A 15,816-nucleotide genomic window follows, 5' to 3' on the forward strand; every position below is an offset into this window, starting at 1 on the left:
TTCGTTCTTAGCATGCACCAAGCCCTGAGCCAAGCACCCTGATTCTCACAGCAGCCCTTTGAAGTAGGCACTGTTTCTATTAAGGTTTTATGACTTGCCCAAGATCGCACAATGTTAAGGATAGTCAGATTTGCACATAGGTATACCTGACTCCGAAATCTTAGATAAAACCCCAGACCAAGTCAGAATTTTCTGGACAGTGGATATTTTTTCAATCTTCTACTAAGTACCCAGGTCAAGACCCACTGCACACTACAGACCACTCCTCAGTCTCCCCATTCTCTTTCCTCCCCAAAGAACATCCTCTTCCTCCGCCCCCCTCTGCGACATAGTCCCCTCGGCAGTGAACTTCCATGTTGTCAGAGGAGATGGTCACAGTCAGGCTGTGCCGCCCACACGCCTGGCATCTGGGGACTGCCTGGGGCGAGGCCCAGGCCTGTGGTCCCCTGCTCCTGGCCAGCACTCCACCTCACCCCACCCCCTTCTATAAATATCCCACTGCTCACTGGCTGCCCAGCTGCTGCAGCAACAGTTTCCATGAGGTCATCTTTCCCGAGCGGCCTCCGGGCACCCAACACCCACACTTACCTTTCCTGGAGTCCTGTGGCCTGCTTGCCCCTGCAAGGGGCTGTCCTGGGTGCTCTGTCTCCGCCGGGCGGGGGGTGTGGGCACTTGGGCAGAGGCCTGAGGCGGGGCCTTCCCTGAGCTCTGAGCCCCAGGTTCTGGATCTTGACTTGGGGAAGAATCAGGCTTGCAGCTGGTGGTGGGCTCCCCTTTGGACTTCGGAGGAGCAAATCTCTTCCTGTTGAAGGGCCTAGTCTGCTGGGGGGCTGAGGGTGTGGGCTGGCCAGGGACAGCAGGTTCCCTCTCACCTCTGGCTTTGCTGGATACCTTCCCTGAGGGCAGCTCTCCAGGTGTACTGCCCCGGGGGGTCTGGGCCCCCTCCTCCCCCTGAGGCTTGTCTGCCTGGGTACTCTCCAGATACATGTCCTTCAGGGAGAAATACACTTCCTGGTCTGGGCCTGGGACAGGGGCATTCTGGGCCTGGTCTTGAGTACCCACAGCAGAGGCTGGCTTCCTGGTGCCATCTGCTCCGGAGGATCCAGGCCCCTGTGCGGCCCTGCCCCTCGGCTGGGTCTGAACCTGCTCCATGTCCATGGGCCCCTGTGTCCCACAGGAGTCAGGCTTGTCTGAACTGGGGACACAGTTTTCAGAGGAACGGTGGCTTCGAGCTGCCCTCTCTACCTCTGGCTTCTGCACACCTTGCTTAGGTTCCTCATCTTTCTTTTTCTTCTTGGCCCCAGACTCCTTTTTGGGGGCTCTTTGAGGCCCCAGCTCCATGGCTTTACAGATGTATGTCAACAGGCCATGCTCCCCAGCTTCCCCGTTCTCAGGGGCAGCCTCGCCGTTGGTGGTCACCTCTCCGGAAGCAAAACTGTTGATCAGGCCCAAACCTGGGTGCTGACCAGGCTCCGTCTCTCCCTCCTGCCAAGCCACCGGTGTCCCGTTCTCGACCTCCCGGGTGGGGGACGAGGGGACTGGCACCTCGGCCCCACTCAGCCGCCGCTTCCGCTGGAAGCGGTCGGGGCTGAGCTTGCGCAGGGTGTCGGCCTCTTCCACGGCCTCCTTCCCGTGCTTCCAGCTCTTCTCGATCTCACGCATCTTTGCCGCAGCCTTGCGCTTCAGCTTGGCGAACCAGCGCTGGTGGATCTTGTATTCGGTCATGGTGCCCACCTCCAAGACCCCCGAGCAGGACACAATTCCTTTGGCATTCTGGGCAGAGGCCTGGTAGATGGCGGCATCTTCTTCTCGACACCTAGAGGCAGGAGCATGAGATGGGAGGTGAGAGCCCACAATCCTCGCAGCCAGAGCCTCGCAGAGTTGAGCGCCCCGCCCCACCCCCTGCCAGCCCTGCCCCGAGTGCCACGCCCCACCTCCGACAGCACCACCTCCAAAATTCCCCACTACAGCTGAGGAAACTGAGGCTGGCAAGAGGGTGGGAGCTGGCCAAGGTCATGCTGTTCCAGGACAGATTAGACTTGGGGCCCAGGAGAGCTCCCTTCAGAAGCAGGTGACCCACACAGCCCCTTGTGAAGTAAGGATGACACAGGAGCTTTTTTGGGAAGCTGACCTCATGGAAAATGTTGCTATGGGTCAGGACCCCCTCTGGTTACACTCAGCTCTCTGGCTGTCAGAGATACTCCCGCCCTGGCCTTAGGAGATCCCAGACACTGGCAGGCAGACACGCTTCAGCAGGTGGCTCAGCTTAGCCGCAGAACCCCGCCTCCACCCCCAGATCCTGTCTGGGCGTCTTCATCCAGCTGACTCCATTTCTAAGGGCAGACGTGGGCCATAGGACCTTCAGGAGGGCAGAGAGAGCAGAACAGGCCCCTCTCCCTCACCTGTAGAGCTGCAGTGTGTGGCGGTTGCCCTGATGAGTGATCTCGTATTTTGGCAAGCCACAGTAGCGGTCCAGCTCTGTGTCATCCTTGTACCAGGTCACCTCTGGCTCTGGGTATCCTAAGAGGGAAGCAGGAGATTGGGTTGCAGGGAGACCAGTTCCAACATAGTGGGAGGAGAGAACAGGATGCCATGGCTTCCCCAGACCACCTGAAGAGACTGGACTGGCCCACCTGCCCCCGGGGCTTGTAGCAAGAAGAGGGCTATCATATGGCTCAGCTTATTTTTAGAAGCTAGGCCCTGTCAAAGCCTAAAACTGTTCCCCTTCAGCAGCTGGAAGGCAAATATAGAGGAGAAACTGCCTAGCTTCTGGTAAGAAGGGAAGCAAGGAGTTTCCAGAAAGCTTTGGCTGGTAGTAATAAGCTTCCTTTCTTCAGTGGCCTGTTCTACATCCTCAACAGTAGTAACAGCTCTATCCTCGGAGGTCTCTCACCAATACCCAATATCAACACCACTGCCAAGAGCCCTCCTTCTTCCATTCCAGCTTCCTGAGCTGTTAGTATTATTTGATGACACAGCTAAAACATCCATCCATCCATCCGTCCATCCACCCATCCACACCTACTTTCCCATCCATTCACTACTGTGAAACTGACTGAGGTATTTTCCCAGCCCCTCCTCTCTGGATTTCCAGCCCTACTCACAAAGAGCTTCCTACTGTAAAAGTCACATGTCCCTTCCTCCCTGGACACTTGGCTGATTTGTCCAGTAATGGACACATAATCAGTTAATCTAATCCAATTCTTTGACCTAGTATTTGGGAATTGGAACCTAGAGACGGTCTACCCTAGTGTCTGGAAATAACTTGGAAGGGGTACAGCCATGTTCTGCCACATGGACTGAGAAGCAGACAAAGCTGGTCGACGGTGAGATGGAAAATGAAGTTGGTGTTCAGGATAGAATAAGAAAAAGGAGACAGAGACTTCTCTGGTGGTCCAGTGGTTAGGAATCCACCTTCCAATGCAGGGGATGTGGGTTCGATCCCTGTTCAGGGAACTAAGATGCCACATGCCGCGGGGCGACTGAGCCTGCACACCACAACTAGAGAGAAGCCTGCACGCCGCAACGAAGACCCAGTGCAGCCAAAATTAAAAAAAGAAGACAGAGAGAGTCCCAATATCCTTCCAAATACTGGCTCCATTCCTTGCCTGGGCACAGCTACATTCCTACTTGTCAATTCCATAAGAAGCCCATCTAAGCCTTACCAAAAAATTCTGCTTCATTTCTTAAGCTGACTCCAATTAATTTGCAATGTTTATTAGAAATTAAAGACTCCTAATATATATTCCCTTAGGTGTGTGCTGACTGCCAAGCAAGGGTTATGAAGATATAGGAGCTTGACAGACAGCTCTCTGCTCTCAGGGAACCGACTGTACTATAGAGAAGATAAGACAGGTCTCCGCACAAGGGAGGGATGCACCTGTATCTGGGTACACATTCTCTGTCTTCCCTACTGTCTATGGATAAACTACCCCCATGCCTATCTAAAGACACCCTCACTGCATCTCATCTCCTCTTGCCTCATCAAGGACATCTCTCCAACAATCATTCCTCCTCTCCTGCATCATCAAGCTTTTCCTCTCTTACATCATTCCCATCAGCATACAAGCCTCTGTAACTGTCTCCCTTCTTTTAAAAGAACTTTCTTTGACCCCACATCCCCCATTAGCTCCTGCCCCCATCTCTCTATTCTCTCCTTTATAGAGAAATTCTTTGGAAGAGTTGTCTGTATTCACTGTCTTCACTCCGTCTCCTCCAATCAGGCTTTTGTACCCACCGCTGCACCAGAATTGCTCTTGGCAAGGTCACCCATGAGTCACACATCGCCAAATCCACTAGCGTTTCTTAAGCTTCGTCTACCCGATCTATCAGCATTGACCGTCCCTTCTTGAAACCTTTTCCTCGCTTGCTCCTGGATGCCACTCCTTCTGAGTGCCTTTCCTACTCCACTGGCCACTTTTCCTAATCTCTTTCTTCCACCACTCCCCCACCATCACCACCTAAGACTATAAGTGTTAGGTAGGCCAGGGCTCAGGCCTCAGAACCATTTTCCATTCTCTAGCCATAAAACCTAGGGGATCTACTCCTGTCCTTCAGCCTTTAAATAGCTATACCTTCCTGACTCCCAAATTTGTATCTCTAGCCCAGACCTCCCCTGAACTCCTGGTTCTTATTTCTGACTGCGTACCTGACATCTCCACTTGGAGGTCTAATAGGGATCAAACTTAACAGGTCCCAAACCAAGCTCCTTATTCCCCTCTCCAAGCCAAGTCCCACATATATCAGTAAAGGGCAAATTCATCCTTCTAATTTGGCTCAGGCCAGAAACCTGGAGGCAATCCCTTATTCTTTTCCTCACGTCCACTCCATCAGACGATTCTATGGGCCCTTCCTCCAGACTGTATCCAGGATCTGATCACTTCTTGCCATTCCCCGCCGCCAACCTGGTCCATCACCATCATCTGACACCTCAGTTTCTGCAACAACCTCCTTGCTGATCTCACTACTTCCATCCTGGCCTCTCTTCAGCCCATTCTCAGCACAGCCAGAGTGAACCTTTTAAAATGAAGTAAATAAAGTCAAGTGATAGCACTCCTCTGCTCAAAACACCCTAGTAGCTCCCATGTCATTAAGGCCCTCATGACGTGGGCCGCACTAGCGCACCGGCCTCAGCTCCTCCCGTTCTCTGCCTTGCCTGCGGTACCCCTGCCACACGGCCCTGCTGGCTGGCCTCTAAAAGCAGGTGAGAATCACATCTGGATTCCTCCCGCCTCTGTTCACACATTCCCTCCTTGGAGAGGCCTTCCCTACCAGCCCCTGTGAAACAGCGACTCTGTCTCCCTGGAAACTCTTAGCCCTCTTACTATGTTTCTTTTTCTTCATAGAATGCATTGCTGCCTGACATATTATACCCTGATGAGGTTGTTGGTTTACATCCATCTTCTCCAACTCCCTGGGGAAAGAACAGCTCCATGACTCACCCGTGTTATTCGTGCTATGTCCCCAGTTCCTAGAATAGTGCCTGGTATGGAATCAACACTCGTTAAATATTTATAGGTGAATGAATGAAGCAATGCACTAATGGCTCAGGGTACAGAGAAGGGAACGAGCACCTCTGGCTGGGGAATCAGGAAAGGCTTTATGGCATGAGCAGCATTTGAAATGGCTGTGAGGGTGGGTAGAATTTCAGAAAACGTGGGTTCAGTGCCTGTACTTCCCCCCTTCATGGCACTAATCACAATACTGTAACTGACTATCCCCTTGTCTGTCTCCCCTCCTAGACTTATGTCCCATGTGAGTCAGCATCATCTCTCCTTCACTTCTGTATCCCTACCACCTAAGATGGCACCTGGCACAGAGTAGTTACTTAATAAAAATAAAAATCTGCTGGATGAGTGAGTAAATGAGGAAGGGAATAAGTGAGCAAACAAGAGGTGAGTGGGAAGGGCATGCCTGACAAAGGAACCACAACAGCAGAGTGTGGGGTGGAAAGCAGAGGACACACTGGGGAACTGTGCACAGGAGTAGGGAGCAAGGGAGGTGAGGCTGCAGCTGGGTCAGCTAGGAACAAACTCTGGGCAGCCCTGACTGTAAAGCGAGCCCCATGTTTCCACAGTGAGCTAAAGCCCCTGGTTACATCACCGTGCATGTCCTCACCATCCCATGGGGTGATCTCATTCCTACAAGGGCCAGGCTCAGAGCCTCCCTGCCCCATGATCTGCCCAGTCAGGCCTCAGCCTCCAGGGCATCCGAGTCCAGTCAGGCTGTAGCGAGAGGGCAGGGATGGGGCAAGAAGAGAACGCTGAATGGAGCCCACAGCCACAAGGCTGGGGCTTCAGCCCCCATGCCACCTTTTGGTGCCTCTTTGCTAGGTGGGGGCCAACCTGACAGCTTAGGGCTCCACGGCAACAATGGATTCTGGAAACAACTTTATTTGGGGAGAAAACATTTCTTTGTCCCCTGGGTAATAGAACTGTATTCTGAAACACACAAAAGCAGGGGAGGTCCTTCACTCCCAGCTGCACACACACGTGTGCCCGTATGTGTGCCCACAGGCTGGCATGCACGCATGCACACACACACACACACTTGGCCCTGACCAGGAGAGCCCACAGCAGTACTGAAGCCTGAGGCCTTCCCTCTTCCCCTTCCTACACTGACACCTCTGCTCCACAGCCAGCATGCCTGAGTCCAGAACTCAGCTCGGAGACTTACAGCCTCATCCTAACCATTCCCATTTTGGAGAAGCTCAGATTCAGGAGAAGAATAATGATGAATGTAAATTTAGAGGTTTCAAAGAGCTTTCAAATATAAAATTTCATTTGGTCTTCATAACAAACCTGTGAAAACAATTGTGAACATTTACTGAAGACTTACTATATGCCAGATACTGACCTGTACATTTTTCATGTATTATCTCATCTAATCCTCTCATAAATCCTGTGAGGAATGTACTGTTATTAATCCTCAATTTAAGGAAGAGGAAATTAAGCTCCTGCCCAAAGTCATCCAGCTGGTACACAGAAGAGCCAAAATTCAAATCCCTCTCTTCTATAAAACAGGTAAGGCAGGTGTTTGAATCCCTTTTACACAATCCCTTCCTTTTACACAAAAGGAAGATGAGACTCAGAGAAATCAAGTAACTTACTCAGGGTCACACAGCTGGCACATGACAAAGCCCTTGGTGTCCTTTTCCTTATTCCACTGCTCTTTCCCCTGGGGACTCTGGGACTAATATGTAAGTTTCTGCCCCCAGCAGTCATTATCTTAGACTTATTTCTCTAAAAGGAGTTTCTTCAAGAACTTGGTTCTGTCTAAAGGCTAAGTCCCTCTGCCCAGTTGTCCTGACACACACACACACACACACACACACACATACACAGGCTAACACAGAATCTACAACAGAGTTGAGGAGAGTGGGGGAAAGGGGTCACCATGCTGGACAGAGATGGGCAGCCTCAAGGAGGACAGTTGCACTCTGGCCAGAGGGGCCCCTGGGGGAGACAGGAGCCAGAAGGTCCAATCAGGGCCTGCTATCCCCCATATGCCCACTCTGAGAGGGGAGAACCCCAGGGTCATATACCACTTCTCCAAGTCCCGAAGGGCTTCCCTCAGAGCTCAGCCAGCAGGGGCACTGGCACAGACTCCTCTTCCTCACCTGGACTAGATCCTGACCCACCACGAAAGCATCACCTACTCCTGGCAGGGCCCTGCTTAGACTGACTCATCAACCTCATTCAAGGAGTGCTACCAGCAGGGTGGGAGGAAGTGAGGTCACTCCATCTCCATGGGACGAGCCAGGATCACCACACCAGTCTCATACAAAGGCCAGTCTGAGCCATACACCCATCCACGATCCTCCATTCCAGATGGGGGCGGAGGGGAGACCCAGTTTCTAGCCCTGTTTCCTTTGTTCTCTGATCTTTCTGCATAATGCTTTCCCCTCCCCCTGGCCCCTCTCTTACAGTCTACCTTTTCTCCTTGTTAATTGGGAAAGGCTTACTTACCAAGTGTACTATGGTGATCACAGAGAATTCTTCCTTAATCTGCTACAAAAGACTCAGGTAACCTGAGATTTTTTTATATACATGGGGATGAGGAGGGAGGAGGAGGGAACTAGGTATGACAGTGGACTAAGGTGTGGATGTTAGAGATAGCTAGAGCCCTAGAAATCTTACAGCCTTACTCAGCAGAGTCGTAGATCTCATCATGGCAGGTGCTCCTGAGCAGAAGACCATGGGCCTGGCTGGTCACCATGAGACATGGGTATTATGGCAATTGAGGGGATAAAAGTTTGTTCCTTTGAGTTGGGCTTGAGACAGGGAAAAGCTTACTCCCATGATGACCTTGGGGGCATCCAGTAAAATACTCCAAGACTCTGTAAGTCAGACTCATGTCGGCTTCAGCATGTTGCCCTCAGAGTCCATGGCTACAAAGGACAGAATGGAAGAAGGAAAGGAGGGAGGCCCCCACAGCAGCTGCTGTTGTCAAGGCACTGAAGCTGCAGCTGCAATGAACAGGCAATGTGGAAAGTGGAAAAGACACTGATTTTGTTGTCCACACAGTCAGGGTCACTGTGGTCATACTGGCAAATATGTACTGAGCGCCTTCTTCGTGCCTGCTCCAGAGGCACGAAGTGTCAGGTGTGTGCTCTATCCCCCAGATCTCACGGGCTCACTGGGGAGAGAGATGGACCAAGAAGCTGTACTGTGAAAGACAGAGTAAGAGCTCTCTGTGGAAATGCTGGAGATGACCTCCTGGAGGATGAGCTGTTTGAGCTGGGCCTTGAAAGATGATAAGGAACTTGCCAGGCTTCTAGGTAAAAAGGCAGCATGAGCATACCATCTATTTTCACTCTCTCACCCAAAACCACTAAGCTACACTAATGAGATATTTTTATTTAAAAAAAAAAAATGTGTGTGTGTGTGTGTTTGTGTGTGTATATGTAGTATATGTATAGCCACTAAAAAAGGGGAGAATAAGGGGAAGGAGAGCAACAGGAACAACAACATTTTGAAAGCTGGAAAGCAGATGGACAAGTAGAAACTGACTCAGCAGACCCAAGACAGCTTAACCCAATGAGAAACTGAGAACTACCCTTTGAACACCAGAAAATCCTCAAAGGGCATAGGAACTGGCAACCAGATATCTCTGGAACTGGGGGTAAAGGGAAAGAAGGAAAGGTAAAAAGAGGTGTGGAAAACAGTCAGATCTCTGGATCCCCTCACCCACTCCATACCACTGTGTAACTAACTGCTCCTTCCCCCTATGTCCAAAGATGCAGTTTAGTAACTGGAAAGGTAAAACTTTGCCCTGAGGGTAAGCCAGCTCGGTGGAGGGCATAAATATTCTATGGAAAAACGAATCTATAAAATAAATGTTTGGGCTTCCCTGGTGGTGCAGTGGTTAAGAATCCGCCTGCCAATGCAGGGGACATGGGTTTGAGCCCTGGTCCGGGAAGATCCCACATGCCAGGGAGCAACTAACCCTGTGTGCCACAACTACTGAGCCTGCACTCTAGAGCGCACAGCCACAAGTACTGAAGCCCACGCGCCTAGAGCCCGAGCTCCGCAACGAAGAGTAGCCCCCGCTCGACGCAACTAGAAAAGTCGCGCACAGCAACAAAGACCCAATGCAGCCAAAAATAAATAATAAATTTATTTTTAAAAAGTAAATAAATAAATGCTTTATGCTGAGAGCCCACCCAATCCTCTCATCTGCATAGCTTCCAGAAAACTCAGGCAAGACACTAGAAGAATACTCACTAGGGAATCTGGCTAGTCCAAGAGGAAGGAACTAAAGAAACGCACTTTGTCAGTTCCCAACTCTAGTGGTGGCCAGGTCACCCTAGAGTGAAGACCCAAGGTTTCAGGCCCCTCCTACTTGCTCAGAACTTCCAATTCGCTTTTTAGTCTCCTGCTCTTACTCATTATCTGACAACCAAAGATTCCTAGATATCTGAGGAAAGCCTATAAGCAAGAGATTCAGGACCAAAACAATTAAAGAGAAAAAAAGCAAACTGGAAGAAACACAAACCATGCAGGAAACGTTTAGAAAACTATCATTACCAGTCTCAGAGAGTTAAAAGAAAATACTACATTCATGAAAAGAACAGGATGTTCTAGAAAAGGATTAAAAAATAGCTCTTATAAATAAAAAACCCGATAGAAAAGTTGAAATATAACACTGAGGAAATCTCAGAAAGAACAAAAAGACAAAAAGATGAAAGGGAAGAAAAGATAAGAAAATAAGAGAATGAGTCCAGGGGAGCAGATATGCACATAACAGGAGTTCCAGAAAGAAAGAACAGATAAAACAGGGGGAAGAAATCAACATCAAAATCATCTCAGATTTCTGAGAACTAAAGGCCATCAGTTTCCAGACTGAAAGCATCCAAGCATGCCCCTGGATGAAGACACCCGTAACAAGATACATCATTATGAAATATCAAAACACCCTTAAAAGCTTCCAGAGAGAAAACTGGTCTCATGCACAGAATCAGGAATCAAACCGTCTTCCTGCTCTGAACAGAAACACTGGAAGCAGGCAGTGTAGTAATGTTTTCAAAACTCTGAAGGAAAATTATTTTCAACTTAGAATTCTATACCTAGCCAAACTCTCCATCAAGAGTAAAGCAGGAAAAAAAGACATTTTCAGACAAAAGTTGTCTAACATTTACTTACCATGTACTCCTCCTAGGAAGCTACCAAAACAAGGATGTAAATCAAGAAAGAGACAAATGTGGAATACAAATAAACAAGAAATCCATTACAGGAGGGGTAAAGGAAATCCACAGGATGATGATGAAGGGAGATCCTAGGATGACGACTGTGTACCAGACGCAGAGAACAACTAAGTCATACTGGAGCAGCATGACTCAAAGGAGAGATAGGTTGAGAGCTTGTCATCATAATGCCTCCTGCTCTTGTACCATCTTTGGGACCTGATGAAGCCACTGGAGGATGCAGCTCAATAAAGCCAGAGAGTAAGCCAAGAAAAAGGAAGACATGAGATCCAGGAAACTGAATCAAACCCAGAAGAAAGGCAAAGGAAAGACCCAGGTTAACAGCTGTGTAGTAGGCCTAAAAGGCCACCAGTTCACATAGAATAGGGATGTCTCTAAGGAAAGTAACTGACAGGGTACCGATGGCATTGATCTTGAGGAAAGTTGTTTTAAAAGGCTATTAGAGGGACTTGCCTGGTGTCGCAGTGGTTAAGAATCCACCTGCCAATGCAGGGGACACAGGTTCGAGCCCTGGTCTGGGAAGATCCCACATGCCACGGAGCAACTAAACCCATGCGCCGCAACTACTGAGCCTGTGCTCTACAGGCCGCGAGCCACAACTACTGAGCCCGCGTGCCACAACTACTGAAGCCCGCGTGCCCAGAGCCCATGCTCCACAACAAGAGAAGCCACCGCAATGAGAAGCCCGCACACCACAACCAAGAGTATCCCCGGCTCACCACAACTAGAAAAAGCCCGTGTGCAGCAATGAAGACCCAATAAATAAATAAATAAAGGAGATAAGTGAGGGGAAGCAGAGAAGCACAGTAACATAGCAGATGCAGGCATAAGCAAGCAGCATCAGATGCTTCAGAGAGCAAAAGCAGCTTCTCCTCTTCACCAGGTTTGTGGGCTTTGGCAAGTCACCTAACCTATTCTAGTTTCCTCCTTTGTAAAATCTGACTAATAATAGCACTGACTTCACAGGGTTTTGTAAGAATTTGACAACAATGGAAACAGATACAGGTTGCAAAAGGTGTTATGCTATACAAAGTTAAGGGATGCAGGCGCATCTCTGCATCCCTCGGAAGTGTTCTCAGCTTTGAGCACAGAGGGTTCTGGGCAAGGTGAAAACTGCCCAGGGGAACCCAGTCTCAGAGAAGATGTTTAGCTGGTTGGGGCAGACAGGTTCCCCAGAATCAGGACATGTCGTAGCTGGAAACCACCAACGCCCTTGATTTACTGAAAAAAATGGGCTCTTGGAGGGAATCTTGACCTGGTGGCTGCAGAGCTGGGAGAGTTAGGCACCCATTGGTGAGTCCTGCAGGCCCTGAAGCAGGTCGGGTTAGTGCAATGGAGCCACTGCTGGGAGGTTTGGGGGAGGGATACAATGCCCAGGGCCAGCTTCCCAGTACCCTCACCCCTTTATTCCCCCCTTCCAAGGAGTATGTCTCTGCTTCCTATTCTGCCAAACTGTTGCTTCAAATTCCACCACGGAGTTCAGTGAAATGCACACATGACAGTCTTCACTTCTAACACTTACACGGTACTTACTGTATGCCAGGTATTATTCCAAATGCTTTGCATGTATTCATACTATTATCGCCCCCACTTTGCAGGTGAGGTGTTCGGCATCACATAATTGGAAAGGGGACAAGCCAGCATTCCAAGCCAGGCAGTCTGTCTCCAGGGTCTGCGGTCAGAATCACTCTACATTATTGTCTCTCAGGCTTGAGACTCCCAAGTTTCAAACTACTCAACTGTAAAATGGGGATATTTGAGGAGTAGCCTTGAAAACCTCTTTCGACTGGAGAGCTTCTTTCCTTGGAATAAGATTCATCAGTCGTGTATGTATGCCTGAGGGTGAGGAACCTTTACAGAAGACAGGTTTTGAAGAAGAGCAGGGTGTATATGTGGCTCCAGAATGGGAGGAGAAAGGGACCCCAGCCCACACAGGGAGATGAAACTGGAGAGAAAGCTAAGAAGACAAATGTCAACTTGCACAGTTTCGTGCACACAGCCAACCCCTCTCCGTGCCTGTCCCCACAGCCCCCTTAGACCCCGACCTGTGCAGCACCCTGGCATGGATCATACAGACGGCCTCATTACCTGTGACGATGCAGGTGAATCTAACGTCGCTGTCCTCGGACACAGCCCGGGACTTGAGCGTGGTCTCAAATAGCGGCTGGGTCTCCTCTGTTAGCTGAGCAATGACGGAGCAGAAGGTGCTCCTAGGAAAGGCAAAGAACTATTCAGAGCAGCCTTTCTCCCACCTCCACCGCATTACGCCACACCCTGGTGCCCAAGGTAGCTTAAATCTTACCATGTCCATCCGTCATCTCGTGGCCATGGCTCCAGCACCTGGGCAAGTCTTTCCTCCAGAAAGCCTAGGCCTCTTGGCCAGGCTGGGAGCAGGGAAGTTACCAAGGGGCTGAATGGGATCCTGACCCAGACCCATTACAGTAGGCAGCATCTGACCATGGACCAGACTCCTGAGCATGCCAGACCACCAGTCCTGGCATCCCCATTCCATCCTTATTGTGGAGTCTTGCTTCACACTCCACCTTTCAGGGAAGCTCGTGCATGGGGGATACACACACACGGATAGGCCCAGCCTCAGAGATGGAGACCCCAGCACAGCAGAGCCTCCATTCATGCCACAGAGGGAAAAGCCAGCCAACCCCATGTATACATAGGTCCTAGGAGCTCAGGGGCCTCTCCTAAAGCTTAGGCTCAGAAGAAAAGCCCCTGCATTTGTGAGCATAGACCCATAGTAGACAAAGAATAAGCTGGTCAATGCCAGGGGTCTATTCAGGCCTCTAGCTCCTAGGAGTATCAGAAAAGAAAGACTCAAATGAATTCTCACCCTAAAGAGGGCTATGGACTTCCAGTGGAAAGCCAGTCATGGCTCCCTTGCTCCCCCCTTAGATCCACATGCTCAAGTGAATACACGGCTGGCAGCTCCAGGACCAACCAGCAAGACCGCCAAATCACAAACAGATCCACCACTGCAAAAGCCAGGGCTTTCAGTTCCCTCGTGATAGCCCATCTACCAGAGCTCAGGGGCATTTGTGCGCTCACTCAGTCCAGCACAGACTCACCAGCACTGCTCAGCACTTACAGTCCTCTCCTGCCTGCACACACGAGCAAACCACCATGCCAAACCCTTCCATGGGCCAGCAGAGACACAATGCATCCCTAGGCGTGACGTGTAACCACATAGCCAGGTTGTGTGGGGCACAAGCCGTGCCCAGCCCTCCTCCCCCTCCCAACTCACACGCCCTCTTGTGAGCAGCAGGGAGGACTGCAAGGGGTAATGTGAAGGGGAGCAGGAGAAACTGCTGTGGGGGAAGACAAATCACTCAGAGCTGCCTTTCTCTGAGCCTCAGAGGAACGGGTAGTCGCCCGCGGGCAGTGTGTGTCTGCCTGTAATCTCTCCACCAGGGGCAGGTAAGAGTCTGTGGGAACACAAGCAAATAGAAGCTAAACCCTACTTTGTGGGGAGGGCTCCACATTCAATTTATCACTTCTGTGGTTATCATTCTGGACTTGAGTTTGAGGAGAAAGGTCACATCCCAGGAAGAGTATCTGGGATCAAGTAAGACTTCTGGACTGAGGGGGTCCAGCCATGGTTTCTGTACAGGAATGCAGATGCCTGGGCCTTTGAGCAGTTGACAGGAGTCCTCCCCCACAAAGACTACCCAGAAAGGGGATCCCAACTTCTCACATGCCTGAACGCTTTAGTTGGGACTGCAGTTAAGGCTACCATAACACTCCCTGCCACGCTCTCACCTGGAACCTAAGTAACTTATTAGATGGTTGTAAGAACTGTCTTCTTACAACTTACTGTCCTTTCCTTTCCCTTTTAATCCATTCAAAATAGAGGGTCCTTCAGGATCTAGACTATCAACTCCCTGACACTCGGGAATTTCATCTGAAAACGTTTCTTGCTTCTCTCATGCTAGCAGCAGTTTCTGACTTTGGGGAATACCAGATCCCAACCAACAGTTTCTAAAGGAAAAGCGCCATGCCAAAAGTAATCAGACTTCTACGATTTTGCAACTAATTCAAAACATACCTAATTATGTCCTCCCTACATAATCTGAATCCTACCCTACTCATGAACATGAGCCTGGATCTCATATTCAGCTTAGGCTCTTAGGGATGAAGCTGCTTGGGGAAAATCTAAGAAAATAAGCTACTGGGTAAGTGAGAAAACAGGAAAGTTATGCTTTAAGAAAATTTGCAGTGCTCACACTAGATATTCAACAACAGGTAGTTATGTTATTTCATTACTTTTTTTGAATAAGAAAGAATGCTTATCTTCTCAAACTTTCCAGACTAGGTCCTAACTATATTGTTAACTATATTAACTGCTGAAAAGTATAGCTAGAAGAATGCCCTCTAGGAGAGTGGATCTGGGGTACATTTGGGGGGACAGGGAGAGTCACTGCATATACTATCATATTCTACTGAATGTCACCCACTTTCTGTTCCCATTTTCCAAACCACTCAGACATGGGATGGACTCTGAGTCTGCTGCTTCCTGCCCCCTGGAAAGCCAGGAAGTCCATGCATCTGAAAATGGTCTGGTCCCACCCTGATACCTCCAGGTCCTTCCAATTCTGTGACTTCATAAGGATATCACAGCCTAATCATGTGTCTCTATAGAACACCAGAATCACCACTGGTTTTCAACATGTTCAAAGGAACCTAACCCTGCCCTTAGGTTTGGTCATTTACCTTGCTTTAAGTAGACTTCCAAGACCCTCTCTCTTTTAGCACTTACCACACTCTGCTTTGAATTCGTTGTGATACCCTCTCTTCTACCCCTTCAGACAGTGAGCCACCCAGAACAAAGGTCTCTCAGTATTCTTGCCTATCACAGGAAACGTACATGGTAGGCACTAATTATTAGCTATTCAGAAACCAGTTAGCTACGCAGAAATCTTTCTCTGTGTAAAGAAACTGTAGCCAACTCTCCCCAAATCTGCCAGAGTCGGGGATGAGGCCTAAGTGGTTGGAAGTAGCCAGGAAACGTTCCCATTTTGATCATAATTGTCAGTTCTGCCAGGGGTGGAGAGCTGTCCCCAGCTAAGGAGGCAAGAGGACAGTCATTCAACGGGCAAACC

At 49.7% G+C, this 15,816-nt stretch overlaps 1 protein-coding gene across 2 annotated transcripts in view; it reads right to left on the reverse strand.

Moving 5' to 3' along the window:
• The window catches only part of ALPK3 (alpha kinase 3), a 49,240-nt gene that overhangs the window by 27,068 nt on the left and 6,356 nt on the right, over positions 1–15,816 (reverse strand). For both annotated transcript variants that reach the window (XM_079907221.1, XM_079907220.1), the window contains 3 exons: positions 12,794–12,915; positions 2,403–2,520; positions 589–1,816 (listed from right to left, as the gene is read on the reverse strand). In XM_079907221.1, the coding sequence (XP_079763347.1) occupies positions 589–1,816; positions 2,403–2,520; positions 12,794–12,915 (1,468 nt within the window). The remainder of the gene's footprint in view (positions 1–588; positions 1,817–2,402; positions 2,521–12,793; positions 12,916–15,816) is intronic.

The sequence above is a fragment of the Stenella coeruleoalba genome (assembly GCF_951394435.1).
Source record: "Stenella coeruleoalba genome assembly, chromosome: 2".
Classification (NCBI taxonomy): Eukaryota; Metazoa; Chordata; class Mammalia; order Artiodactyla; family Delphinidae; genus Stenella; species Stenella coeruleoalba.